Source organism: Pan troglodytes, chromosome 1 (genome assembly GCF_028858775.2).
Source record: "Pan troglodytes isolate AG18354 chromosome 1, NHGRI_mPanTro3-v2.0_pri, whole genome shotgun sequence".
Classification (NCBI taxonomy): Eukaryota; Metazoa; Chordata; class Mammalia; order Primates; family Hominidae; genus Pan; species Pan troglodytes.
This window is the reverse complement of record NC_072398.2, coordinates 99,807,049-99,833,993: the sequence shown is the minus strand read 5'-3', so window position 1 is coordinate 99,833,993 and position 26,945 is coordinate 99,807,049. Positions and strand designations below refer to the sequence as shown.

Here is a 26,945-nt window from a genome sequence, read left to right as displayed (position 1 = left end):
CATTTTTTATTTTTATGTATTTTTATTGTTGTTGTTGAAAACTGGACATTTGAATCTACTAGTGTGGTTAACTCTAGAATTTAGATTTTCCTCCTTCCTCAGGGTTTGCTGTTTTTCTGTTATTGTTTTGTTTTTTGATTATTGTAGGTTGTCTCTATGCCACGGATCAGCCTGAGGTATAAGCTTATGGTCTTCACAGATGTTTTCTGAGCCTGAACCTTTCCCTGGGTGTGTGGTCACTCTCTAATTTTATCTATATTTGCAGTTATTCTTGAATATTTTATACTTTAATGTCTGGCTCCCAAAAGGGGAAAAAGAGAAAAATTGAGGGAGGGTGAAAAAAGGGTACCATCCCTTTAAACTTTCTGGAAGTTGCTTCAGCTTAGGGTGAGGACCTTGCTACAATGGGGGAAGGTACAGCAGTAGCTGCCAGCCTCTTTGTCTCTGTGCTGCAATTAGCCATTAGACAACAGAGCCCCAATGTGTGTGTGTGTGTGTGTGTGTGTGTGTGTGTGTGTGTGTGTTTTGAGATGGAGTCTTGCTCTGTTACCCAGGCTAGAGTGCAGTGGTGTGATCTCAGCTCACTGCAGCCTCCGCCTCCTGGGTCAAGTGATTCTTGTGCCCCAGCCTCCTGAGTAGCTGGGATTATAGGTGCCTGCCACCACACCTGGCTAATTTTAATAGAGAGAGAGTTTTACCATGTTGGCCAGGCTGGTCTTGAACTCCTGACCTCAAGTAATCCACCCACCTCGGTCTCCCAAAGTGCTAGGATTACAGGCATGAGCTACTGCACCCAGCCCAGACCCCCAATATTTGGAGACAGCATCCTTTTTGCCCATTTTGGATCCTGAAAGATGTGTGCAGCTTACTGTAGGAACACAAGCTGACTGCCTTGGGGGTAGTATTGGGTAGCTGCCATTGTGCTAAGGGCTGAAATTGACTGAAATTACCTATAATTTTACCATCTGGGCCTTCCTCTGGAAGTTGCAAGCCTTCAGTAGGCTCCAGAGTTCTGAAATATTTACATCAGACAGATCCTGCCCGTGCAGTTGTTGTGTAGATTCTAGGTTCTTCTCATTCTGCCATCTTCTCAGGATACCCTCTGACCTTCTGGATTTTGAATTCAGTCAAGCTGTTCTGTAACAGCTGGGGTGAAAGCCAACAAAGATCCTGCCAAGAAAGCTCCCTGGAAAAAAAAATGTTCAAAAGTAACACAAATATCAAACTGGAAAGAAATTGATTTAGTAACCGAACCCAGGTTGTCATGGTGAAAAAAGGGGCAGAACCATAGCTACTGAACTGCAGCCTGGGGTATGAGGTGACTACCATTGCTTTTTTAGTTTGGTTTGGCTAGCAAAGATGGCTTTGTTATATAAATAAAGCCCCTCAGGTAGTCAAAACCTTTATTTTCTCTTCTTTCTCTCTCTTTTTTTTTTTTTTTTTTTTTTTTTTTTTTGAGAAGGAGTCTCACTCTGTTGCCCAGGCTGGAATGCAGTGGCAGGATCAGGGCTCACTGCAAGCTCCACCTCCCGGGTTCACACCATTCTCCTGCCTCAGCCTCCTGGGTAGATGGGACTACAGGTCCCAGCCACCACGCCCGGCTAATTTTTTTGTATTTTTAGTAGAGATGTATTTTTAGTAGAGTTTCACCATGTTAGCCAGGATGGTCTCAATTTCATGACATCATGATCTGCCTGCCTCAGCCTCCCACAATGCTGGGATTACAGGCGTGAGACACCGCACCCAGCGAAAACGTTTATTTTCTTGATGGCTGCTTATTTTTTTTTTTTTCTTTCCCTGCTCTCCCTCTTTTTAATTTTTTATTTTTTATTTATTTATTTTTCTGCAGAGATTTATCCAATTCAGAGGACTTGTCCCTGTAATTTGGAACTTTCCTTTGGATTTGATCAAGTCAGATAGAACTGGTCAAATCCAATGGGGAAAAGAAGGAAACAACAATAAAAACACAAACAAAAAACAGTTCAGAAAATTAATGAACACACAATTTATATGATTGCTTAGCACTCTAATGGTGCTAAGAAGAAATTATGATCAGTTGGTTGTTAATCTTAACTTCAGTCATTTAGGAGAATTTCCAAGACAAAACACAGATTCAGTTAGTTACCCAGGAATGGGGCCCAGGCTGAAGACTGATCTATACCATCCTAGAAGCAGGAAAAAACTCAAACTCTCCTTCTCTGTTAGAAGCGAACTGAAACCCCAGAAAGGAATTGCCTGCTCTCCATCACCATGGAAGCAGGAAAACTTGCCTTCATTGTTGGAAGCAAGTAAAATTCCAGAAAATGAGTTGTACAGCAAAATATACCTTGGATCTCAACCAAATTTTGGGAAGTCAAGGATTCTCTGGAGGGGCTGGATCTCTGAGGCCTCAGCAAATTGTCCTATTGGTTTGAGCAATAAAGATAGCTCAAGCTGGTACCAAGTACAGATAGGAGATTTTTCAAAGGTCAGGGCACCTCCACTCAGAATTCCTTCATGGTTATCAATTGTAAACCAAAAAGTAGGTGAGACAGGTCTGAATTGATTTAGAAAGCTTATTTTGGACTCTTACTCATAGGTAATTCTAGTCTTCATAGAGGTATAGCAGCCAGGTGCAAATTGTGGGGGCCTGGCAATAATTTTGTTATAACAGAGATTAAATAATTTATCTAAGCAATAGCTTGGCAACTTTGGGAGCCAAATTGTAATCCTGGAAAGATTAATGCTTGGCCTGAGATGTAATAGCCACTCCTCCAGGTTGTCTTTTAATGTGGGAAGTAAGTTCTAGTGTGTTTCTGTAGTGTGGAACTTTTAGAAATAATATTCTTGTCACATTTGACAATACCCATGGCTGATCTAGACAAAATACCATACAGTCACTGTTTAGCCCTGATTTGCATATGAGGCTTTGTGCTGGTCATCTGGTAACTTTTCACTTGGCAGTAGGGATGAAGTAACTGAAACTCCAGAAAGAAGAGTTACTAGATACCTCAAAAATGATGAAGATATTAGAAGCCCTGGCCTTAGGGGTCCAAGGAGGAGCAAGGTTTGTGGGTAATAATCTGTGTAAATCTGATAGGAAGCTATAAGGAGGAATCTTAGGACTTTGAGGTGGGTGAAGGTTAGAGACTGGATTAATCAAGGGCCTGTGGCTTCTAACACCATCAGTTGCCTGTACTCAGCCACCTTCAGCAGTGCTATCTGGCTCTAGAGAGCCATAGCATTCCAGGAAAGGAGAGAAGGCTGCATAAAGCCCTGGTGCTTGTGTACCCCCATCTAGACAGTCATGGTAGCATGAAGGGACAAAGTGAAAGAGAAGAGTAGGCAGAGACAATGTGAATCTGTTCACCACATATTGTAAATGCATTTAAAAATATTGTTAGCCCATATTTGCAGGTAGCACTAATTATGAAGTTGTTGGACTGAGGACTTTATATATTTGTGACTCTCACCGTCATCAAAGTCAGCAATAAAGAGTTTCTTCCTCATTGAATCACTAACATGTTTTGGATCTCTCTGACTTCCTAGTTTGCTGACCTCTGACCTTTAGACCCAGACTTTAAAGGCCCATGTTATTAGATTAGTCAACCTTTATAATCTCCCCATTTTAAGGATAATTTAATTGTATCTGCAAAATCCCTTTGCCATACAATGTAAAATAATTACGTAATTAGCAACCATAAGAAAGCTAAAGTGACTTTTAAACCAACCCAACTGTCCCGTAGAACTGATGTTAACTGTTTCTTTTGAATAAACATAGAAATTGACCCTTACAGTCTTGAAATTTGAGAAAGTTACATTTGTATTATCTGAATTCCTTTCTCAGGAAACCAACCATCGTGCCTTCCAGATAGTATCAAAGAACTGAAATTTACCAGAGTACCACATCTGGACAATGAAATGTCAGACCCGTTATCCCATCATAATTGCCTAAGTGACCACCTGCTTCCTGTTGACCAATTCCTCTTTCTTACCTCTCCCTAATTCCTGTTTTCCTGCATGTAGTTCCATTTCTTCCCTGCTATCTAAACCCTGAATTTTCATCGGTCAGGAAGATGGATTTGAGACTGATATCCCATCTTCTAAGTTGCAGTACCTGATGAAAGCCTTCTTCCCTGGCAATGCTAGTTGGCTCAGTGATTGGCTTTCTGTGCAGTGAACAGCAAGACTTAAATCAAACCTCTGGTGTTTCAGTAACAACTATCCTAATACCAGACAAAATAAACAAGAGACTTTAAGACAAAAAAAGTTATTAAAGACAATGAGGGCTATTTCATAATGATAAAAGGGTTAATCCATCAGGAAGAGAGTACAGTTATAAATAACACAAGCATCTAACAGAGCCTCAAAACACAGGAAGCAAAAACTGACAGAATTGAAAGGAGAAATAGACAATTTAACAATAGTAGATGGAGACTTTAATACCACAACTTTCAATAATGGATAGAGCAACTATGCAGAATATCAATAAAGAAATAAAAGATTTAAACAGCATAACCTACCAGACATCTATAAAATACTCACTCAACAAAAACAGAATACACTTCCTCTCAAGTACACATGGGATGTTCTATAGAATAGACCATATGCTAGCCCTTAAAATAAATCTTAGTAAATTTAAAAAGACTAAAATCATATAGCTTCTGATATATCTCATAAACTAATACTATCACACACTATAGTTTCAGGTTAGCATGTAGGGTATGCAGTTTGTTGGTCCTGCTTCCTTCTGTTTGTCATGAATGTGGAGGTGACCATGGTTACATATGTGTAGGCCAGTAGCCCAGGAAAGTCAGGCAGCTGAAGGGAAAGGACAGATATTCTGTAAGAGTCTCCCTATCTCAGTCTCAAAAAACCAGGGAGGAATTGATACATAGGAAGTGAAGAGGTACATCAGGGGATGACTTCTCTTCTGCCTATCTATGCCTGTCTTTAAAACCTCAGTTTCTATCCCACTAAACCCCATTGCACAGGAATACTGTTGATCACCACCAACCACCACAGACTCATGAACTTGATTTTTACCATGCTCTGTCTGAGAATATATCCTCAGGCCAATGGCTTTGGCTCAATGCAAATCATTAGTGTTCCATAAAACTGCTTCAAACGTATAAAATAGTAACAGTTTATAAGTCATTCCAAATTAGGTGGCAACTACATGTATTTAAAGAGATATACATAAATTATTTCAGCGATTGTGACAAATTGGAAAGAAAGCACGTGGAGTTAGAATGAAAATCATAAGTGAAAAGCACAAAATATGTATTTAGAGATTATAACACAAAGCAACCCACATATAGAAGAGGAGAGGGGTTAGGAGTTATGAATATCAAGCTTGTCCTCAAGTTAAGTGAAAAGCCAGCATGGGCCAGGTGTGGTGGCTTACACCCGTAATTCCAATACTTTGGGAGGCCAAGGTGTGAGAATAACTTGGGCCCAGGAGTTTGAGACCAGCCTGGGCAACATAGTGAGACCCCATCTACACACACACACACACACATACACAATAGCTGAGTGTGATGACATGTGCCTGTAGTCCTGGCTATTCAGGAGGCTGAGGCAGGACGATCCTTTGAGCCTGGGAGTTTGAGGCTGAAGTGAGCTGTGATCACGCCATTGCACTCCAGGTTGAGCAGCAGAGCTAGACCCTGTCTATTAAAAAAAAGCAAAAAAACAAAAAACTAACATGCTTCCCCAGTGGGGGAAATGTGCCAGTATAACATTGGTTTGAAGCAAGAAGTATATTAAGACGTTGACCAAAATCCTTTTATTATTTATTTTGCTTTTATTTTTTGAGACAGGGTCTCACTTTGTCATCCAGAATGTAGTGCAGTGGCATGATCTTGGTTCACTACAGCAAAAAATACCTGGACCCAAGCTTGCAGTGAGTGATCATGGCTCACTGCAAGCTCCACGTCCCAGGTTCATGCCATTCTCCTGCCTCAGCCTCCCAAGTAGCTGGGACTACAGGCACCCGCCACCATGCCTGGCTAATTTTTTGTATTTTTAGTAGAGATGAGATTTCACTGTGTTAGCCGAGATGGTCTCGATCTCCTGACCTCATGATCCACCCGCCTCAGCCTCCCAAAGTGCTGGGATTACAGGCATGAGCCACCGCGCCTAGCCCTATGCCCGGCTAATTTTTTTAATTTTTTTTTATAGTGGCAGGGTTTCGCCGTGCTGCCCAGGTTGGTCTCAAACTCCTGAGCTCAACTGATCCAACCACCTTGGTCTCCCAAAGTGGTGGGATTACAGGTGTGAGCCACTGCACCTGGCCTCTAAATCCATATAAATCAATTATTCACACACCAAGCAGAATATTCAGGATTTTTTTTCTTATATTATAAATGATGTGGGAAACTGGAGAACCAAAGAAGAATGCCAGGACTATCTAAAAGTGTTAAATTTTTTCATTAGGAAGAAAATGACTTCATGACAGTCCTTAAGACAACAATAGAACTTGGGCAAATATGTATTCCTTGATATTTTCTAAGCATTTGCAATAATAAACAATGAAAATATGGTTGAATTTTAGAAAGAGATAGGCCTGCGGTATTTTCACAATGGTATGCAAATACTGAGAATGACTGCTGAGGCAGTGCTTTCCATTGGTGGTGACCTTCAGAAGAGACCTGTGTCTCCACATGGCCTAGACATCTGGAAGGCAGAGATCCTAACATTCCATGACACCCCCACCTTCTGATTGTGACTCCAGACCATTACCTGGCACTTGGTCTTACCTCTGGCATTCCTATCAGAGCCTGAATCACAGACAGTACCTTAGACTCTAAGCTTAGGCACCTTGTGCCTTGTTTCTGTGGCTAAGGATTCTCAGAGTTGTGGGATGCTGAAGAAGTTTATCCCAAAAGTAAGTTATGAATCAGATCTCCTTTCTTTTGACTCATTTAACTCCTTTGATTAATGTAAAGAAATTTATTGAGGTATAATTTACATACTATAAAACTTACCCATTATAATTGTACAGTTCAATAATTTTTAGTAATTTACCCAAGTAGTGCAACCATTACCATAATCCATGCATTTGTTTTTAATTTATTATTTGTCTGGGTTTATTCTCCTTAGGCTCTCATTCTACTTCCTCAACAAACTTCATCATGGCATTATCTCCCACCACTTGTTTTGGTCCAAGGGCAGAAATGAGCATCCTGGAAACCAATCAGTACTTGCTCTCTGAACTGGAAAAGTGCAAAGAGAACTTCCAAGACCTCACAGAGAAATTCCTGACATCCAAAGCTACTGCCTACTCCCTGGCCAATCACCTGCAGAAATACAGTAGGTCCCATAGGGGCATGGTCACCAAAGTGATAAATGATTATCCATCTTTCCTCTGTGAAATGAAACACTGCAGGCTTTATTCTCTATCAAAATTAATTTTATCCTAACTACACTCCCAGAAAGGTAGAAGTGGGCATTTTACTCTCAATTTGCCAAGGACAGAAAAACTGAGGCACAAAGGTGTAAAGTTTGCAGGGTGAGTGTAGTGAGGAATAGAGACTAAAACTTTGGTTTAGGCATGAAACTGTCTTTCCCCTCTCAGCAATGAACATCAGCTTCTACAAACATGTAACATCACTGTTGGTTAAAACATCTCAGGATTCGATTTAAACTTTTTTAAGAGCACCCATTTGCAAAGCACTGTGCCAACAGCACCACAGCACCAGGGATGAAAGAAGTAATAGGTAAAGAATAGGTAAAGTTCCCTATTCTCAGCTGAGTCACAGATATGTGGAGATGTGAACTTCAATAGCAGACAAGGAGAAAAATCTTTTTTTTTTTTCTTAATTTTTTATTATACTTTAAGTTTTAGGGTACATGTGCACAATGTGCAGGTTAGTTACATATGTATACATGTGCCATGCTGGTGCGCTGCACCCACTAACTCGTCATCTAGCATTAGGTATATCTCCCAATACTATCCCTCCCCCCTCCCCCCTCCCCACCACAGTCCCCAGAGTGTGATATTCCCCTTCCTGTGTCCATGTGATCTCATTGTTCAATTCCCACCTATGAGTGAGAATATGCGGTGTTTGGTTTTTTGTTCTTGCGATAGTTTACTGAGAATGATGGTTTCCAGTTTCATCCATGTCCCTACAAAGGACATGAACTCATCATTTTTTATGGCTGCATAGTATTCCATGGTGTATATGTGCCACATTTTCTTAATCCAGTCTATCATTGTTGGACATTTGGGTTGGTTCCAAGTCTTTGCTATTGTGAATAATGCCGCAATAAACATACGTGTGCATGTGTCTTTATAGCAGCATGATTTATAGTCCTTTGGGTATATACCCAGTAATGGGATGGCTGGGTCAAACGGTATTTCTAGTTCTAGATCCCTGAGGAATCGCCACACTGACTTCCACAATGGTTGAACTAGTTTACAGTCCCACCAACAGTGTAAAAGTGTTCCTATTTCTCCACATCCTCTCCAGCATCTGTTGTTTCCTGACTTTTTAATGATTGCCATTCTAACTGGTATGAGATGATATCTCATAGTGGTTTTGATTTGCATTTCTCTGATGGCCAGTGATGATGAGCATTTTTTCATGTGTTTTTTGGCTGCATAAATGTCTTCTTTTGAGAAGTGTCTGTTCATGTCCTTCGCCCACTTTTTGATGGGGTTGTTTGTTTTTTTCTTGTAAATTTGTTGGAGTTCATTGTAGATTCTGGATATTAGCCCTTTGTCAGATGAGTAGGTTGCGAAAATTTTCTCCCATGTTGTAGGTTGCCTGTTCACTCTGATGGTAGTTTCTTTTGCTGTGCAGAAGCTCTTTAGTTTAATTAGATCCCATTTGTCAATTTTGGCTTTTGTTGCCATTGCTTTTGGTGTTTTGGACATGAAGTCCTTGCCCACGCCTATGTCCTGAATGGTAATGCCTAGGTTTTCTTCTAGGGTTTTTATGGTTTTAGGTCTAACGTTTAAATCTTTAATCCATCTTGAATTGATTTTTGTATAAAGTGTAAGGAAGGGATCCAGTTTCAGCTTTCTACATATGGCTAGCCAGTTTTCCCAGCACCATTTATTAAATAGGGAATCCTTTCCCCATTGCTTGTTTTTCTCAGGTTTGTCAAAGATCAGATAGTTGTAGGTAAGTGGCGTTATTTCTGAGGGCTCTGTTCTGTTCCATTGATCTATATCTCTGTTTTGGTACCAGTACCATGCTGTTTTGGTTACTGTAGCCTTGTAGTATAGTTTGAAGTCAGGTAGCGTGATGCCTCCAGCTTTGTTCTTTTGGCTTAGGATTGACTTGGCGATGCGGGCTCTTTTTTGGTTCCCTATGAACTTTAAAGTAGTTTTTTCCAATTCTGTGAAGAAAGTCATTGGTAGCTTGATGGGGATGGCATTGAATCTGTAAATTACCTTGGGCAGTATGGCCATTTTCACGATATTGATTCTTCCTGTCCATGAGCATGGAATGTTCTTCCATTTGTTTGTATCCTCTTTTATTTCCTTGAGCAGTGGTTTGTAGTTCTCACAAGGAGAAAAATCTTTATCAAGATTCTCTTCCCACATAAGTTCAGATATGCCATTCCTCATGTTCTGGTTAGATTGAGGGTATTTCCAGAAAAATCAGAGACTTTGTAACACCCTTTATGTCTCTCTCTGAGTATCAACTTTACAGACAGCAAGCAACTGCAGGTGGACTTCCAGAATCAGAGCTATGAGACATATGGCCAAAATGAGAACAAAGCCAAATGGAACAGACTGCCGTTCTCAGTAGAAGGCCAGGCCAGGTTAGGGGCTGGCCCTTTCCTCTCCACAGTTAGCTCTCACATTTTTAAATCCACTGTAAAATCCCAAACCTGTTACTAATAGTCAGGGAAGGGAAGCTGTAATGACAAGGAAACATGGGAACAAGAGCATGAGAGGAACAGGGATATTAGAAGAGGATTCTGGTTAACATTGAAATTGAGTTTGCTTTCCAATTTCTACAATTATTTTTAAATAAATCATTGTGTGGGGGGTGGCTAAAAGTTGCTGTCTAACTTACCATCATAGAAAAGTAAAGCCAAAAGCCCACTTATTAAAGAAGTGAAAAGATGAGCTTTGGTGTGTGGAAAAACTAGTTTTTTAAAAAAACCTTCATTCATTACAATTGTAGGAAAACATTTCTCAAGCTAGAGAAGAAGAAAGATATTACCTAAGACCTTAGTATAAAGGTATTATTGTGCAGTGATTAAAGAGCATATACCCTAGGGCCAAATTTCCTGGGTTCAAATCTAACTTATCATCACTGTCCCTCAGTTTTCTCATCTGTAATGGTAATAGAGTAGGAACTACCTCTTTGGATGGTGGTGATGATCGTATGATGATAATTCTTAAAAACCTACTGCAACAGTACCGTGACAAACACTATGTGTTGGTTCTCCCTTTAAAACACCACCTACTAGCTTTTGGGCATATATCATGTGGCTCTTTCTCCTCTATATAGAGTTTTACACAGCAGTATACAGATAAATGTTTAAATCTTTGAAATATTTTGGGATTACTGAGACTCTTGAAACAAGAGGACCATCAGTCCTACAGTTCTTAGTATCTTCCGAAACACATAGGAAGTCATTATTTCATGCGCTTATGTTCATGTTTTACTTAAGAGGCTGTAAGGCTTGGTGAATTGGCCTTAAGATTTCAAGTCATGGCTGGGTGCAGTGGCTCAATTACTGTAATCCCAGCAGTTTGGGAAGCCAAGGTGGGTGGATCATTTGAGGTCAGGAGTTTGACAGCAGCCTGGTCAACATGGTGAAGCCCTGTCTCCACTGAAAACACAAAAACTAGCAGTGCATGGTGGGGCACACTTGTAATCTCAGCTACTTGGAAGGCTGAGGCAGGAGAATAACCCAGGAATCAGAGGTGCACTGAGCAAAGATGGTGCCACTGCCCTCCAGCCTGGGCAACAAAGTGAGATTCCATCTCAAAAAAGAAAAAGAAAAGAAAAGAAAAAGATGTGGAGTCAGACCCCAGGGGATGTGAATTCTGACTGCTTCATTCCAGTTGAATCATCTTGTCAAGTTACTTTATCGGCCTGTGGGCTTTTCTTTCCTCATCTCTAAAAGAGGGAGTAGTTGAGAGACTGAGGAATAAAGATATGGAAATCTCAGTGTAAAGCCTGGTACCGGGGATACTTTTATCCTTGAGATAGACCCTGCCTCCTGCCCTGCAGGCAGTGACCACAGCAGCATATCCAGCCTTCTATGATGCAGGCATGTCTGTCTTTTCTCAGAGTGTGAAGAGTGCAAAGACCTTGTAGAATCTGTGCTGGAGGAGGAGCTGCAGTTTCAGGAGAGAGAGCTGGCTGAATTGCTGAGGCCAGCTGCAAGGCTCCGGTAAGGAGGTACCTCTGTTGGAAGTGTATAAATACTGTTTGAAGTGGGGCAGCTCAGGCAGGTAGAACAAAGAGCAAATTTGTGCTAGGAGAAGGGCAGAAACGTGTGACACAGGCACAGAACTAGATTAAGACACAATGAGGCTATGGTCTAGTTAGGTCTCTAGGGTTTTCCATTAAAGAGCATATTAGTAAAATGGAGACAGCTGCCTGCATTGGAATACTAGCAACGTGGCTTCTATTTGTGTGTCCTTGGTCAAATTTACTGTACTTTTCTTCATGTCATTAACTAGGCTACCTCATTTATAAAATGGAAATACTGACAGTATCTACCTTAGAGGGATATGAAGATTAAATACACAATTGCAAGTAGTTAGAATCATCTCTAACACATATAAAACTCTGAACAACTATTTTCTGTAATTATTATATTTGTTCCCATTTATAGATGTGGTGATTGTCATTAACATTTCCTATAAGAGATATTTTCAAACTTTCAAAAGTGCCTTTCATGATAAGAATGTTTCTCTTCCAAACTTTTTTAAAAAGTATTATACTAGGTGAAGTATTAACTGATAGGGCTATTGGGTAGATAGATGATTGAGCAGCTGTTGTGTGGAAAATGAATTATTAATTTGCTCAAGACCAGCATTGACTATCCTTGGAGGGTTTCAGACATAAGGTAGATTGTAGCATTTGAAACTTCTTTTAATCCTTTGTTGAAATGAAATCATAGAAGCTCAAATGTGTAAAACTCACCAAAGCAGAGATATCTGATTGAAGGGGTATAGGTTTGGGGCCCCTGTTTCTCCCCAGTATGTGTCTTTACTTCCCCTGATACTTTCTAGTAACTCTATGGAATAGAGTTTGAAAGAGGACCTGCAGATAACTACTTAGAAGAATAGCAGGGAGAAAATTCAAGCATTAGATGGGGTAGATGACTGTAAATGTTCAGTCCAGCTCTGGGATTACATGGTTCTAAACATTAACTGAATAACTACTTGTATGTGTACATACTACCAGGTGCTGTGAGTTGGGTAATAGGTGGCACTGTCTTTAGACTCACAGAGCTCACACTCTACATTGGAACCCATGTGTATTAGTCCATTCTGACACTGCTGTAAACATGTATCTGAGACTGAGTGATTTATAAAGAAAAGAGGTTTAATCGGCTCATGGTTCTGTGGGCTGTACAGGCTTCTGATTCTGGGCAGGCCTCAGAAAACTTACAATCATTGCAGAAGTCAAAGGGGAAGGAGGCATGGTTTTCACATGCCCAGAACAGGTGAGAGAGAGAGAACAAAGAGGGAGGTGCTACACTTTCAAACAACCAGACCTCATGAGAACTCACTCACTATCACAAGAACAGCAAGGGGGAAATCCACCCCGATGATCCAGTCACTTTCCAGCAGGTCCCTGGTTGGATTGCAATCCAACATGAGATTTGAGTGGGGACATAGAGCCAAACCATATCACCATGAGAAATATTTAAACAATAATTAGAAAAAAAAGAAATCCCTATAGAGTAATTAAATTACTACTCAGAACTTTATTATTTTTTTTTTTTTGAGATGGAGTCTTACCCTGTTGCCCAGGCTAGAGTGCAGTGGTGTGATCTCAGCTCGCTGCAACCTCCACCTCCCAGGTTCAAGCGATCCTCCTAGGTCAGCCTCCCAAGCAGCTGAGAGTATAGGTGCACACCACCATGCTAGCTAATTTTTGTATTTTTAGTGGAGATGGGGTTTTGCCACGTTGTCCAGGCTGATCTCAAAACTCCTGACCTAAGGTCATCTGCCTACCTCGGCCTCCCAAAGTGCTGGGATTACAGGCGTGAGCCATCGCACCCAGCCAGAACTTTAGTTTTAACTGCCTTCTTACTGATTATAGTCTATCTTTATGTCATTCAAAAGAATACTGCCCTTCTTGAACTTTTCACTTATATTTCTTTTTAACTTTCAATTAATACCAGAGATACCTGCCCAACACTTTTGAACCTGCATTTTTTTTTCTGCCAGTTACTGCATATGAAAATGTACTTGGGCTAAAGTGTGGAACCAAAGGGGCATCTTTTTAAAGGAAAGTTAGTAAAATAACAGACAAACCCAAGACTGTTTCTTCATTCCTTCTGCCACAGGCAATTCACACAACTTGTACAAGTATTCATCTTGGGCCAGGTGTGGTGGCTCATGCCTGTAATCCCAGAAGTTTGGGACACTGAGGTGCATGAATCATTTCAGGTCAGGAGTTCGAGACTAGCATGCCCAACATGGCAAAACCCCATCTCTACAAAAAATATATAAATTATCCTGGCATAGTGGTGGGCACCTGTAGTCTGAGCTACTTGGAAGGCTGAGGCAAAAGAATTGCTTGAACCTGGGAGGCAGAGGTTGCAGAGAACCGAGGTCATGTCACTGCACTCCAGCCTGGGTGACAGAGTGAGACTCTGTCTCAAAAAAAAAGAAAAAGAATTCAACTTGGGAGTTCCTTACAGGGATTCTAAGAGATCTCTCCTCTGAAACTTCTGTAACCTATTATTCACTACATTCCCTCTTACATTTTACTCTTCTTTCCCACCTTAGGATACATGATCCCTTAATTCAGGCTCAGGGTGAAGAACTGACCCACTTACGACAGAAGATACAGGAAGGGAGAGGTGTCTGCTACCTTTTCACCCAGCATGTGAAGAACACAGTCAAGTCTTTTGAGGGCCTTCTCAGGAACACTGGCATTGCCTACTAGAGACAGAGATTCCGTGAGCAAATGGTGCAAGGAAGCCAGCTAACAGAGATCCTTGTCAGAAAACTTGCCACAGGTAAGTTGGCTACAGGCTCTGAAGACCCTTAGCTCCTCCAAAGTGGGGAGAAAAAATGCAAAGTTATCTCCATTGTAGATTTTATTTAAGTTTTGACTATGGTCCTTAATCTGCATTCTATTGTTTCCTCTTTGGAGCACTCAGGTAGTCACTTTTCATATTCTTTCAAGAGTTCTGAGTATTGTTTTTTATTTAGAGACAGAGTCTTGCTCTCTTACCAAAGCTGGAGTGCAGTGACACGATCTTGGCTGACTGCAATCTGTGCCTCCTGGGCTCAAGCAATCCTCCCACCTCAGCCTCCCAAGTAGCTGGGACTACAGGTGTGTGCCACCACGCCTGGCTAATTGTTGTATTTTTTGTAGAGACAGGGTTTCTCCATGTTGCCCAGGCTGGTCTTGAACTACTGAGCTCAAGTGATCCACCTGCTTTGGCCTCCCAAAGTGCTGGGATTACACATGTGAGCCACTGTGCCTGGCCTGAGAGTTCTTAGTTTCAATCAGTAAGAGAGATAGAGTATAGTGGATTACTTCATTTTGATGAGCATAAGAACTCACCTTCATTTCTGGAAGATATTTTCACTGGATGTAGGATTCTAGTTGACAGTTTTTGTTTTAAAAAAGTGTTTGGAAAGTGATATTCCACTGTCTTCTGGCTTACATTGTTTCCAAAAAGAAGTCTGCCATAATTCTTATTTTTGTTCCTCTGTACATAATATGTCTTTTTTCTCTGGCTGCTTTTGAACTTTTCTGTTTATCACTGGTTTGAAGCAGTTTGATTAAGATAAGACCTTGTATAATTTTATCTTTTACATATTGTTTTACTTTATTTAGTTTCTTGCATGTTTATAGTTTATACTTTATTTAGTTTCTGTATATTTATAGTTCTCATCAAATTTGAATAATAAAGACATATATGTCTTATCTATGGCATGTACAATATATTATATTTGGCATATATATACCAAATATATATAATGTATTTTCTATTCTTTCTCTCTATCCTCTCCTTCAAAGACTCCAGTTATATTTGTATTAGCTGCTTTGAAATTTTACCACAGCTGACTAATGGTCTGTTCATTTTTGTTGTATCTTTTTTTTCTCTATTTGTTTCTTTCTCTTTCCATGTCTTGGAATTGATTAATCTTTCTTTAGCAGCATCTAATCTGCTGTTAATCCTATCCAGTGTATTTTCATCTCAAACTTTATTTTTCTTCTAAATTTAATTTATGTCTTTTTTTAAGGTCTTCTATGTAACTCTTCATCATTTCGTATTTTCCTCTAGCTTATTTATTTTATTTTATTCTATTTTTTGAGACAGAGTCAAACTCTGCTGCCCAGGCTGAAGTGCAGTGGTGAGATATCAGCTCACTGCAACCTTCACCTCCTGGGTTCAAGTGATTCCTGTGCCTCAGCCTCCTGAGTAGCTAGGATTACAGGCAAGTGCCTCCACACCCAGCTAATTTTCATATTTTTCAGAGAGACGGGGTTTCACCACATTGGCCAGGCTGATCTCGAACTCCTGACCTCAGGTGATCCACCTGCCTTGGCCTTGCAAAGTGCTGGGATTACAAGCATGAGCCACCACACCAGCCTAGCTTCTTTAATACAAGGAATACAGTTATATTTGTTTCAATGTGCTTGTCTACAGATTTTGTCATCTGTGTCCTTTCTATTGTATTTTAATTCTCACCTGGTGTGTCTTTTCTAAGTCAGTCTAAGTAGATTGATTTTTTTTCCCTTCTTATCATGGATTATAGTTTTCTGTCTGTCTGCATTCCTAACATTATTTGATTTGGAGTTAGACATTGCAAATTGTAACTTATTGAGTGCTGGACTTTTTTGCATTTTGTGTTAAAATTCTTTTAGCTTTGTTTTGGTATACAATAAAGTTACTTAAAAACAATTTTCATCTTTTCAAGCTGGCTTTTTAATTTTTTTAGTCAGGATAATAGCAGCTATTAGTCAATGGCTATTTTTTTCCCACTATGGAGGCAATATGACTTTTAAGAAAATAGACCTTATTTTTTAGAGTAGTTTCAGATTCACAGCAAAATTGAGCAGGAAGTACAAAAAGTCCCCATGTACCCCCTGCCTCCACACATGCATAGCCTCCTAGACTATCAACATCTCTCTCCAGAATGGCACATTTGTTACAGTTGATGAACTTACATTGACATGTCATTATCACACAAAGTCCATAGTTTACACTGGGGGCAATAATCTTTTGAAGATTCTAAGTCAGTGATCTCCCACAGATTTGGCACCAGGGACTGGTTGCATGAAAGACAATTTTTCCACAGACAAGGTGGGGGTGGGGTGGTAGGGATTGGGAATTGGGTGGTTTCAGTATGAAACTGTTCCACCTCAGATCATCAGGCACTAGTTAGAGTCTCATAAGAAGCATGCAGCCTAGATCCCTGGCATGTACAGTTCACAATAGGGTTTGTGCTCCAATGCTAATCTAATGTCATCGCTGATCTGACAGAAGGCTGAGCGCAGGTGGTAATGCTTTCTTGCTGGCTGCTCCCCTTCTGCTGTGCAGCCCCATTCCTAACAGGCCATGGACCAGTGCTGGGGGTTGGGGACTCCTGTTCTAACCAATGCTCCCTCTATTAAAAGGGATTTTCACTCTAGCTGATGGAAACACCAAGTGTTGCAAGCTATGTGTGAGCTACAGAGATTATTCCTTTTGGGAAGTTATTTGCCCTGCTTTGCATAATTTCCTCAAATACATGTACTAATCAGTACTTAGCTGAAGATTGAAGACAGATATCCAAGGCATTCTATCTGTGCAGCAACCTATTCTCTAGTCTGTCCTGTGATGTCTAGCCACCCTGACATCTTCAAACTTACTACCAGGCTCTGCCTGGGTCCTCCCTCCCTGCTCTACAGTTGACAATCTCAGGCAGCAAACTGGAGCAATCATAGGGCTCACCTCTTTTATTTATTACAGTACTGCACTATATCCAATGTTGAAGCTAGAGTTTAAAATACTTTTTCCAGTTTCTTAGTTTAAGGTGGAGGACAAATCTGGTCCCTATTACTCCATCTTGGCCAGAAGCAGAAGTCTCCATTCCATCTTTGTGGTCAGAAAGAAGAGTATGACAGAATGCAGCTTGTTAGAATGGGAAGACCCATGGGCTAAGAATCAGCATTACCTAGGCTCTAGTCTCAGCACTATATTCACTAACTTTGTGCAAGTAATTGACCCTTCTTGAATTTCTGTTTCTTCATTTGTAAAGTGAGTCAAATCATAATTCCACGGCTGCTGTACAGATCAGTTGAAGTAGTATCTTAATGTTCATGAGTGTATCTCTCTTTCAGGGTTATTTATTTATTTATTTTCAGGTCCCAATAAACTGTCCAAATCTTTAGGGGTTAGTTCAGGCACTGTATATAGTAGAAGCTGGTGTTAGAAAAGTTGATTTATACTGGAATATTTTTCATAGAATCACCCCCAATTCTCACTAACAAACTGAGAAGAAAAAAAAGAATTACCCCCAAGAACATCTGAGGAAGCACAACAGCGACAGACTTGAAGGCACCTGGGCAGTCCTCTGGTTTTGGAGTAGAGGTAGGACAGGGCTATTTGTCCTCTCAGAGACTGGAGCAGGTTCTGTGTGTGAGTAGCAATGGGACAAACAGTCATGGTCTGGCAACCAGCCTGTGGCAGGAAGGAAGGTTACAACTGGAGAAGTCCAAAGGGCAGCCAGGCAAGTATTATTTGAGCTGGGGAACAAAAGACATTTTAAACTTTTTGCTCTGCTTCAGGCAGCTGATGTCATGGTGATGATTCACCACATCAGGAACACCCTGTCCAGTGGGCTCAGGCAAGCCTGCCAGGCCACTTCTCTAAAGACACAACCTGAGGCCTCCTGCAATAATTCTCACAGAGCATTCTGAACACACATGTAAAGTGTTATGTCCTTGATCATATAGGGCCCATGTGTGCAATGTGTGAAATGGAACCTGCTTAATTTCTGACTAGCTCTTTCTAATTTTGGTTTGCAGAAAATCACAATGGTAAGAAAAATGAAGACAGGCAAAAGCCACTGGCTCCCAGGTAACTCTAAATGATGAAGGGGCTGATAATGGACTGACCAAGTCTAGAGAGGATTCCAGAAGCAAGGACTCAAGAGGTTAAAGGTCCCAGATCTAGAAAAAGCAGAAACTGCTGATTGTTCCTTTTTTTGTTGACTGATTTTACAATGTGTCCTTTTAAAAATGGTTCTCTGTTCTCTTTGCAGTTCTTCTATTGGTTCCTAGTTCCTAGAAATTTCTCACACTTAGTTAACCAGTCAGTCTTACCAAAAAGTAAACTAACCAGGGATCCCTGGTTTCTGTATCTTTAAAACCTGTATGGTTACAAACCAAAGTGAGATACCTATCTGGTTTCTGCACAGTTGTCCTGAATTATGTTGGCAGATATTTCATAGCCAGAAATTTACCTTGAAAACTAAATTGAAACCATACCAACTATTTAGAGCTAGGGGTCTAAAATCTGCAAAAGCCCTGGGAGGTTGCATTGTCTCAAGAGCCAGTATTCAATGGACCACTCCACATCATATTAAATAAAATTTGGCCACAGCATTTTGAAGCCAATAGTATGGGTCTCTGTGTCCTGTGTGCCCTGAGTGTATTTTAGAGTATTTGTTGAGTCTGCTGCCTTATCTGTGTGTTATGAGGTCAGTGCACTGATCACTTGCTGTTTTCACTTCTATACTAACTCTAGGCACACTCTACTCCCAGTCAAAAGTGGACTGTATACTTCCTCTTTGATATGATGGTCCCTTTGGTTTTGGTGCCTCTTCCATGAGCTTCAGATCAGAGCTAGTTATGAAGCTGTGGTTCCAGGCTACCTTGGTTTATTCCCTTGTCTTGCCTACTCCACCAGGCTCAGGAGGGAAGTCCAGGAGGAAGAAATGGATGAAGTCCTGGAGGACTCACTAGATGAACAGTATTTGACTCATTCCAGCCACCATGACTCCCACCAGCTTCCCAGCAGCAATGCCTTCCTCCCTGATGCACAGGAAGACCCCTCTGCTCTGGATATAGCCAGTGAGTGCTCCTTTGATAAGAAAAATAAAGCTCCATCAATCTCTCAGTAGCTCCTACATTCTACATGCTCACCACCTCTGTCTAAACTGAGATGTTATTCTCTGCAGGCAGGCCCTAAACATTCACTTTAAAAAAGTGATTAGGCTGAACACAGCTCTGTGATCAAGTCTTGAGTACAGGTCCCTGGTGGGTCAGGTAATTTGCTCTATTCCTGTCCTAATCTCAGTCCCTCTGGCCCCCACTGGCATCTGCAAGCTGGTATACTCAAAGCAGGCCAGAATGGAGAGAGTGAAGAGATTATGGCAGACTCTCTGCCACTACTGCCACACATGTACAAATCTGTTTAACAGATCTCCTTCTTTAAAATGGGACATCTTATCTTTCCTGAAATATATATATATATAGAGAGAGAGAGAGAGAAAGAGAGAGAGAGAGACAGGTTCTCTTGTTCTGTCGCCCAGGCTGGAGTGCAGTGTCATGATCTTGGCTCACAACCTACAACCTGGGGTCAAATGACCCTCCCATCTCAGCCTCCTGAGTAGCTAAGACCACAGATGCATGCCACTACTCCTGGCTATATTTTTGCCTTTTTGGTAGAGACAGGGTCTTGCCTTGTTGCCCAGGCTGGCCTCAAACTCCTGAGCTCAAGCAATTCACCAACCCCTGCCTCCCAAAGGGCTTGGATTACAGACATGAGCCTTCCTGAAATATTCTTGATAATTATAGTTCCTGAACAGTTTTCCCAAGCTGTTCTAGCCATCCCAAGAATGTTGGCAGGCTTGTCTATATGTTTGGAGGTGCAATTGTAATGGTTCCTGGGTTTCAAGCTCCAGTCTCCATCTCCCCTCAGGTGCTTGCTTTCCCATAAGGTTCCATCTGACTACTAGAATATCAGGGGATTTCCATAAAGACAAGACTTTGATCTTCGCAACTCTTTGGTAAATAGCCAGGGTTCTCAGTCTTTGTGCAGCACCAAGGTATTTTCAAGATCTCTGTTAGTTTAGTCTCAGTGTTGTAATTCCATCTAAATAAACAATGAGGCTATCTGCTGGAGAAAAGGCTGAATCTAAGAGCAATGCCACCAGCATGCCCTCTTCCCAGAATAACTCCACGCTAGCCATTGGAGCTTCATTAGGTATATAAGAGCCCTTTGGGTTGGTAGCCTCACTGGTGTGAGTATAGATTAAAACCTTGACCTAAATCTCCTCTCCCTTACTTGAATGTTTGCCTTTACTTTGGGGGCAAAAGTTTGGATTGTTAGGTGACTATATGCTTTATATGCTCTTCTACACAATAGAAAGAGATTATATTAATTCACTCATTGAGCTTTCATAGTAATATAAACCATATTAATCTTGTCATTTTGTCAGTGATGGGTATAAGTATGTGGCTTTTATGACTTATACCATCCTCTGACAAAGGCATCCTATTTCTGTCTCCAATTTCACAATAAGGTGCAGAAGAAGGTCTTTACCATCTGTTAAAGATGTTCAGGGCCAGGCATGGCACACCTATAATCCCGGCCCTTTGGGAGGCCTAGGTGGGTGGATCACTTGAGGTCAAGAGTTCAAGACCAGCCAGGCCAACATGCTGAAACTCCGTCTCTACCAAAAATGCAAAAATTTCCCAAGCATACGGGTGCACGCCTTTAGTCTCAGCCACTCGGGAGGCTGAAGCATGAGAATCCTTTGAACCTGGGAGACAGAAGTTGCAGTGAGCTAAGATGGTGCCTCTGCACTCCAGCTTGAGTGACAGAATGAGACTCTGTCAAAAAACAACAACAACATAAAAAGATATTCAGGAGAGAGATTTTGTAGAGAGGAAAACATTCCCTAGTACCTATAAGTCACCTCAAGGAGGTGGTCATAACTTTCCTAGTGCTAGAAAAGCCCTACTCAGAGACCTTCAGTGTTTTCCCACCTCCTGTCAACCTGCTTTATACTTCCCATATCTCCATGTGGGAGGCATCCCTGTGGAGTTTGCTTAGCACTTGGCCATGCTTTGTTTGAAACCTTAAAAGATCTTAAAGAAAGTTGCCTTATGTTCCCTGACGAGAAGATGAAGTTGGCAAAAGAATGGCGAAAGGCAGGGATCTTGATGAGAGGCCCCTGACTACCCCTTTAGTGATTGGCATTCTTCATTTCCCATCTCATTCCATGTCCTGGTGGAATGGCTGCAGAAGATGAGATCCAGAACCAGCAGCAGCACCTGAAGGAGACCCTTTTCATCAACAACTGCCTGTGAGAAAAGCTAGAACGTCATCACAGCAGCTTTGATGAAGAAAATGGTAGGAGAGGCCCAAGTCGGCCTGCTTCTGGCAATATGTATTTTTGTAAAGGTGTGTGACTGGGGCAGTTTTATAGATTTCAAGCACTTTGACATACTTTACTTCACTTATTCATTACAAATGTCCCAGCTAGAGAGGTAGGGCAGCTACTATCATTCCTATTTATAGGTAAATAAATAGGCTTAAAGGTTTGCCTCCATCTTAGAAGTATCTACCTCTAAAATCATTCTTGTGATTCCTAGACTGTCTGCTGTCTTCTGTCTGCTGCTGTACACTGCCTGCTGTCTCTCTGCTTCTTATGTGATTGGCATTCAGTAGAACCCAGGTTTCTCAGCACCTCACGTAGCAGAATGAGAGTCTCCTCTGCTGCCCTCCTCATCAGCTTCCCTTATGTCTCAGTTACTCTTCATTCTACCACCCCAAGGTGGTTCTCTCCAACCCCCCTCCTCTTAGATTGTTCTCACACAGAGGCCATCATTTCATAACATTGTGCTGGGCCAGAAGAACCATAAGCAGGTCCCTTCCCATACCAAAGCAGCAAATATTTCAGAAAAGCCTCCTTCATATTGCAGCCATTGGACATGATAATACATGTGATGTGCTGGCATTTGTTGAGAATCATGAGAAAATTAAGCTACTGCCCCATCACACTAAAGTTCCTGCCCTGAGTCCCCACGGTTTTCTCCCTTGGCTAAGACAGGAAGACACGAAATGAGCAGAAAGCATTCTCTTAAGCAAACGTGTATAACTTGCCTAAATTGTAATTATTTCCTGGAACAGGATGCACCTCTAACCTCCACAGGCAGATCATAGATTCCATTTTCCAGCTGTATAATGAAAACAGAGTTCTCAGAGAATATCGGAGACTCCCCCGACTTGCCTGAATCAAATTTCCAGAGATAAGTGGTAAAAGGCTACAATATGAAGTCACTCTCAGATGGGTCCCTTCTCTTGTCACACTCCACTGTAGAAACAAAAGAGGACGGGGAGGCCAGAGCTGCTCAAAACCTTATAACCCACAATTCTCATAGTTATTCTCAACTTAGAGAGGGCTGATTTCTAGACGCACCCCCTCCAGGCCCCCAGACTGCCAGGCTCCAGGAATAAGTAGCTCTGAGAAATACAGTATTTCGGCGCAAGCCACACTCCACTATTGCAAATTGGAGAAGAGAAGGACAAACTTAAAAGGTGAAAAGATTTAAGAGAACAAAATGGTGAAACCCCGTCTCTAATAAAAATACAAAAATTAGCTGGGCGTGGTGGCACGTGCCTGTAGTCCCAGCTACTCAGGAGGCTGAGGCAGGAGAATCACTTCAACCTGGGAGGCAGAGGTTGCAGCGAGCCAAGATTGAGCCACTGCATTCTAGCCTGGGTGACAGAGCAAGGCTCCATCTCAAAAAAAAAAAAAAAAAAAAAAAAAAAAACAAGAAAGAAAGAAAGAAGAAAACAATTATTTTAATTGAATACATTTTGTCAAGATTAAATCAACTTTCCCCTAGAGTACTGAAAGAATAAGCAATCATAATTTAGATTCTAAGTTACTGGTCTTTGAGAAAGTGTGAAAACCAAAAAGGTGCCATAAGCCAAAAAAGGAGCAAAAGTCCTAATTTTCAAACCGATGAAAATGAAGTACTAAAAAATTGAAATCATCATAGTTCATCTTGGTCCTTGGCAAAATACAAATTTATTGATTGAAATTATAGTATCCTAGCTACCTTATTGTGCCTAGCTCTTACCACTGAGGAGAAAAACCAAACACAAACAAAAGTATGTTCAAATTGGCAAAAATGTTTAGAAACCTGCAAAATCTCTTCAGTCTATCCCTTAAACTCCAGACTTGGTATTTACTAAGATCTGCTGTGTACAATACCCACCTTAATATCCATTCTTGCACAAGTTCTGTTAGGTATAAGCCAAGATCACATGGGATTTTTTTTCCAACCCTCTCCTGCCTATGTTTGTTTTTGCTTCCAAAGACCCTTCTGAGTAAGGACTGTCCTCAGACTACTGGAGTCACTTAGTCACAAGCTTGCCTGAGGCTCAGAGCTGGCAATACCTGGGAGTTTATGTCAATCCCACAGCACCCAGCAACCCTGCCTGCAAAGTATTTACCCATGATTGACAGGTGCAGGTGTATGAAAGTCCAGCTCCTTGGCTTCAGGGGTGCCTTTGTGGTGAATTAGCTTTGGGAAAAGGGAATCCAGAGGCCAACTTTGTAAAAATCCAGATAGATAAATGGAAAGAAATCTTTGCCTTGGAAGTCCAATTGAGAAAGATAGTGATTTACTTGAGACTGTGAAAAGAGAGACTAAAATCTTTACTTTCTCATGGGAAAGAAGCCTATGGTGAAAGAGAAACAAAGAGAATGGTGGGAAATAGGGTGGGTCTACTCAGTAGCTTTAAACCATTCTGTCATATTATAAAGCCTGGTGAGGTTTTAACTAACACAAGTGCCTGGACTCTACACATAGAGATTCTGATTTAAATGCTTCCAGGTGGGTGGAAGACACTAGTAGTCTTAAAAAGCTCCCAAGTAATTTTAACATGTGGCTAAAGATGAAAAGGACCATCTATCTACTAGAATGTCAAGTCACCAGCATAGAAGTGTCCCAAATGTGCAGCTACCTCATAGAAAAGGCTTAACCCCACCCATTGATGGAATTTGCCTTCCTCCCTCCATGGTCTTGTTTGCATAGCATGGAAAAAAAGAGAAGAGAAAAAGAGGTAGATGGATAGATTGAACCAATAATTTGCCTATGTAGAGCAGTTTCTCAAACTTTTCTAACCACAAGATGCAGTGAGAAATATACAATTCTTTGTGATCAGTTTTTTAAAAATCTTTTACTATGTGTAATCCACCCTACCTAGTATTTAAATAAAGCCTGTAGTAGTAAGCAGTCCACTATATTGATTTCACAACCATAATTTGTTCAGAAGTGCACTTAGAAAATTTTTACTTTTGGTCAGGGTGGTGGCTTGTGCCTGTAATCCCAGCACTTTGGGAGGTTCACCTGAGGTCAAGAGTTTGAGACCAGCCTGACCAACATGGAGGAACCCTGTCTCTACTAAAAAAAAAAAAATAGCTTGGCATGGTGGTATATGCCTGTAATCACAGCTACTTGGGAGGCTGAGGCAGGAGAATTGCTTGAACCCTGGGGGTGGAGGTTGTGGTGAGCCGAGATTGCACCATTGGACTCCAGCCTGGGCAACAAGAGCGAAACTGTCTCAAAATAAAAAAGAAAGAAAAAGAAAGAAGGAAAAAAGAAAAAAAATTTTTCACTTTTGCTCAGGCTTTTTATCAAGCAAAATCCCAAAAGGACATTTACTGTAAAAGAACATCGACTATAAACATCTTTCTGTGAATCTTTATTTCTGTCCCAGCCACCATGACCCAATAATCTCTAAAGCCTGTTAGTGTTCTCCAGATTGAAGCCTTCCCTCTAACTGCTCCTAAACTCTGTGATGTAGTGGGAAAGGTTTGAGGCCTCGATTCTCAGCCCAGGTTTTTCACCTAGAGATCATATGGCCTTAGCCTCTTGACACCATTGTCTCCTTATGGCCAAATATGGACCTGAACTTGGGTGGTATCTGAGCACCCTGTTGGCTTTGACATTCTAGGGCTCTTCCCTTGGCACCACTCTCTTATTTAAAAGGAATAGGATGTGGACTTAGGAGGGCTTTTTCTCTGCAAACTATCCTCTCTTTCTTATGACAAGCTATTTCTGAATGTGCATACTTGAGGCTAAGCAAATCCCTTCCTGGGAGGTGTGAAAGATCTTTATTTCTCTCCAGAGGAGTATTATGGAGAGTCAGTTGATGCTGAGGAGGTGGTAGAGACCTAGCTAACTCATCTTCAGCAGCTTTGAGCAAGGCTTTTAGAATCATAAGGTGGCTGGGGTCCTGTGTCCTACACCACAGGCCAGCTAGTTCATTTCAGGAGACTTTCTTTTCAATCTATTATTACTATCTTCTTCTAGACTGTAGTTCACTACCAGAGATTATCCACTTAGCTGCACTCAGTTTGCACCTGGCCTGTATCACCACTTAGCTCTCACTCTAGCCTCAGTTAGGTATCAGCAAGACCTCACCAAAGATTATTGTTTCACTGTATGCGTGTGTGTGTGTTTTTGTTTGTTTCAGATAACAACTAATGTTAGAACTATGGAAAGCTCTTCTCTACTTTTAACAAAGCTTAGTCACAAACAGTTCCCCAGTTGATGAGAAAAACCAAAACAACAGAACAATTGAAAGTCCAAATCTGAAAGCTCCATCTCTGAGAAGCAAATTTTATAGCCACTCCAGATTTGTATCCAAATGGACAGTTTGATTGTAGAAATCACATCCCTTCCGCCTGCAAATGTGATAACTGCCCAAGAGACAGTGATGCCTAGATCCATAGATAATCCCCTTTCCCCCATCCTATGTATAACTGGAGTCAACAGCAGCTAGAGGAAAATGGCAAGGACTTGGAACCAAGATTAAGTTAGAATAACACTGCTGTAGACTGCTTATCAGCTCTTCAGCATATGTCCATTTTCCTTGAGGGATGAGCGTTTAGAAACCTCTGACAATAAAGTTTATTTTACACACATTCTCTTGCCTATGATTTTTTTGTACAAATCACAATTATAAAACTTTCTTGCTCCAGCTAAAAGCACGAAACTCAATCACACATGTGTTCACTACATGTATACCACAGAATGATAGCAGCCAGTCTGATTGCATCACTTGATTTCAAAATTAAATATTAGCACTCAGTAGTGAAACTACATGTATCTCCAACTCTGGAAGCCCCAGGCAAGATACTCCTATTTCCTGCAGGGAAACAGATCTATAAGCAGGGCAGCAGTCTCACACACGTACATTCCTGGGAAACCCAAGGAAACAATGATAGTGACGCAGGGCAGGCGAGCCCCAAAACTGGTTTGTAGCCTGGGAAATTTCTCCCAGACTGTAGTTTCCTTGGCTTTGCCAAGGAAAGAATTCAAGGGCAAGCCGCTGGTGAGAGAAAGCAACTTTTATTGAACTGGTGCTGCTACTTGCAGAGCAGGGCTAACCCATAGGCAGTGTGCCCAGAGTTGGTGCCTGTGGGCTGCTAGCTAGTTGTATTTAGACCCACTTTTAATTACATGCCAATTAAGAGGTAGGTTATTCAGAACTTTCTGGAAAAGGGGCAGGGAGTTTCCAGAACCATATAAAGTAACTTCCAGGCCATTGCCAAGGTGTGTTGCCATGACATTTGTAAACTGGCCATGGTCCCAGTGGTAGTGTCTTTATGCTCATAAGCAGTGAGGGCAACTAGAGGTCACTTTCATCATCATCTGCTGGTTTCAGCAGGCTTCTTCATGGCACCCTGTTTTGACCAGATGCTACTCTATTCAATGGGATTGTGACTGCAAAACAAGTCCTTCTGGTCTCCTACCTCTTTTCCCCATCTGAGATTA

The 26,945-nt window shown here is 41.3% G+C and overlaps 1 protein-coding gene across 3 annotated transcripts; it reads left to right on the top strand.

The window, feature by feature from the left end:
- The first annotated feature begins 6,637 nt into the window (after window positions 1-6,637).
- Window positions 6,638-26,092, top strand: LOC748981 (neuroblastoma breakpoint family member 6-like protein). Of its 3 annotated transcripts, XM_063797758.1 has the most exons (8): window positions 6,750-6,868; window positions 7,084-7,293; window positions 11,244-11,346; window positions 13,925-14,157; window positions 17,606-17,730; window positions 18,168-18,219; window positions 19,051-19,214; window positions 21,394-26,092. In XM_063797758.1, the coding sequence occupies exons 2-4, from the start codon at window positions 7,116-7,118 to the stop codon at window positions 14,082-14,084; spliced, it is 441 nt and encodes a 146-aa protein (XP_063653828.1). In that variant the 5' UTR covers window positions 6,750-6,868; window positions 7,084-7,115; the 3' UTR covers window positions 14,085-14,157; window positions 17,606-17,730; window positions 18,168-18,219; window positions 19,051-19,214; window positions 21,394-26,092. The 3 variants fall into 3 exon arrangements, with proteins under 3 accessions (XP_016781489.3, XP_063653828.1, XP_063653831.1); XM_016926000.3 differs by lacking the exon at window positions 17,606-17,730 and having other exon boundaries at window positions 6,638-6,868; XM_063797761.1 differs by lacking the exons at window positions 17,606-17,730; window positions 18,168-18,219.
- The last annotated feature ends 853 nt before the right edge of the window (window positions 26,093-26,945 follow it).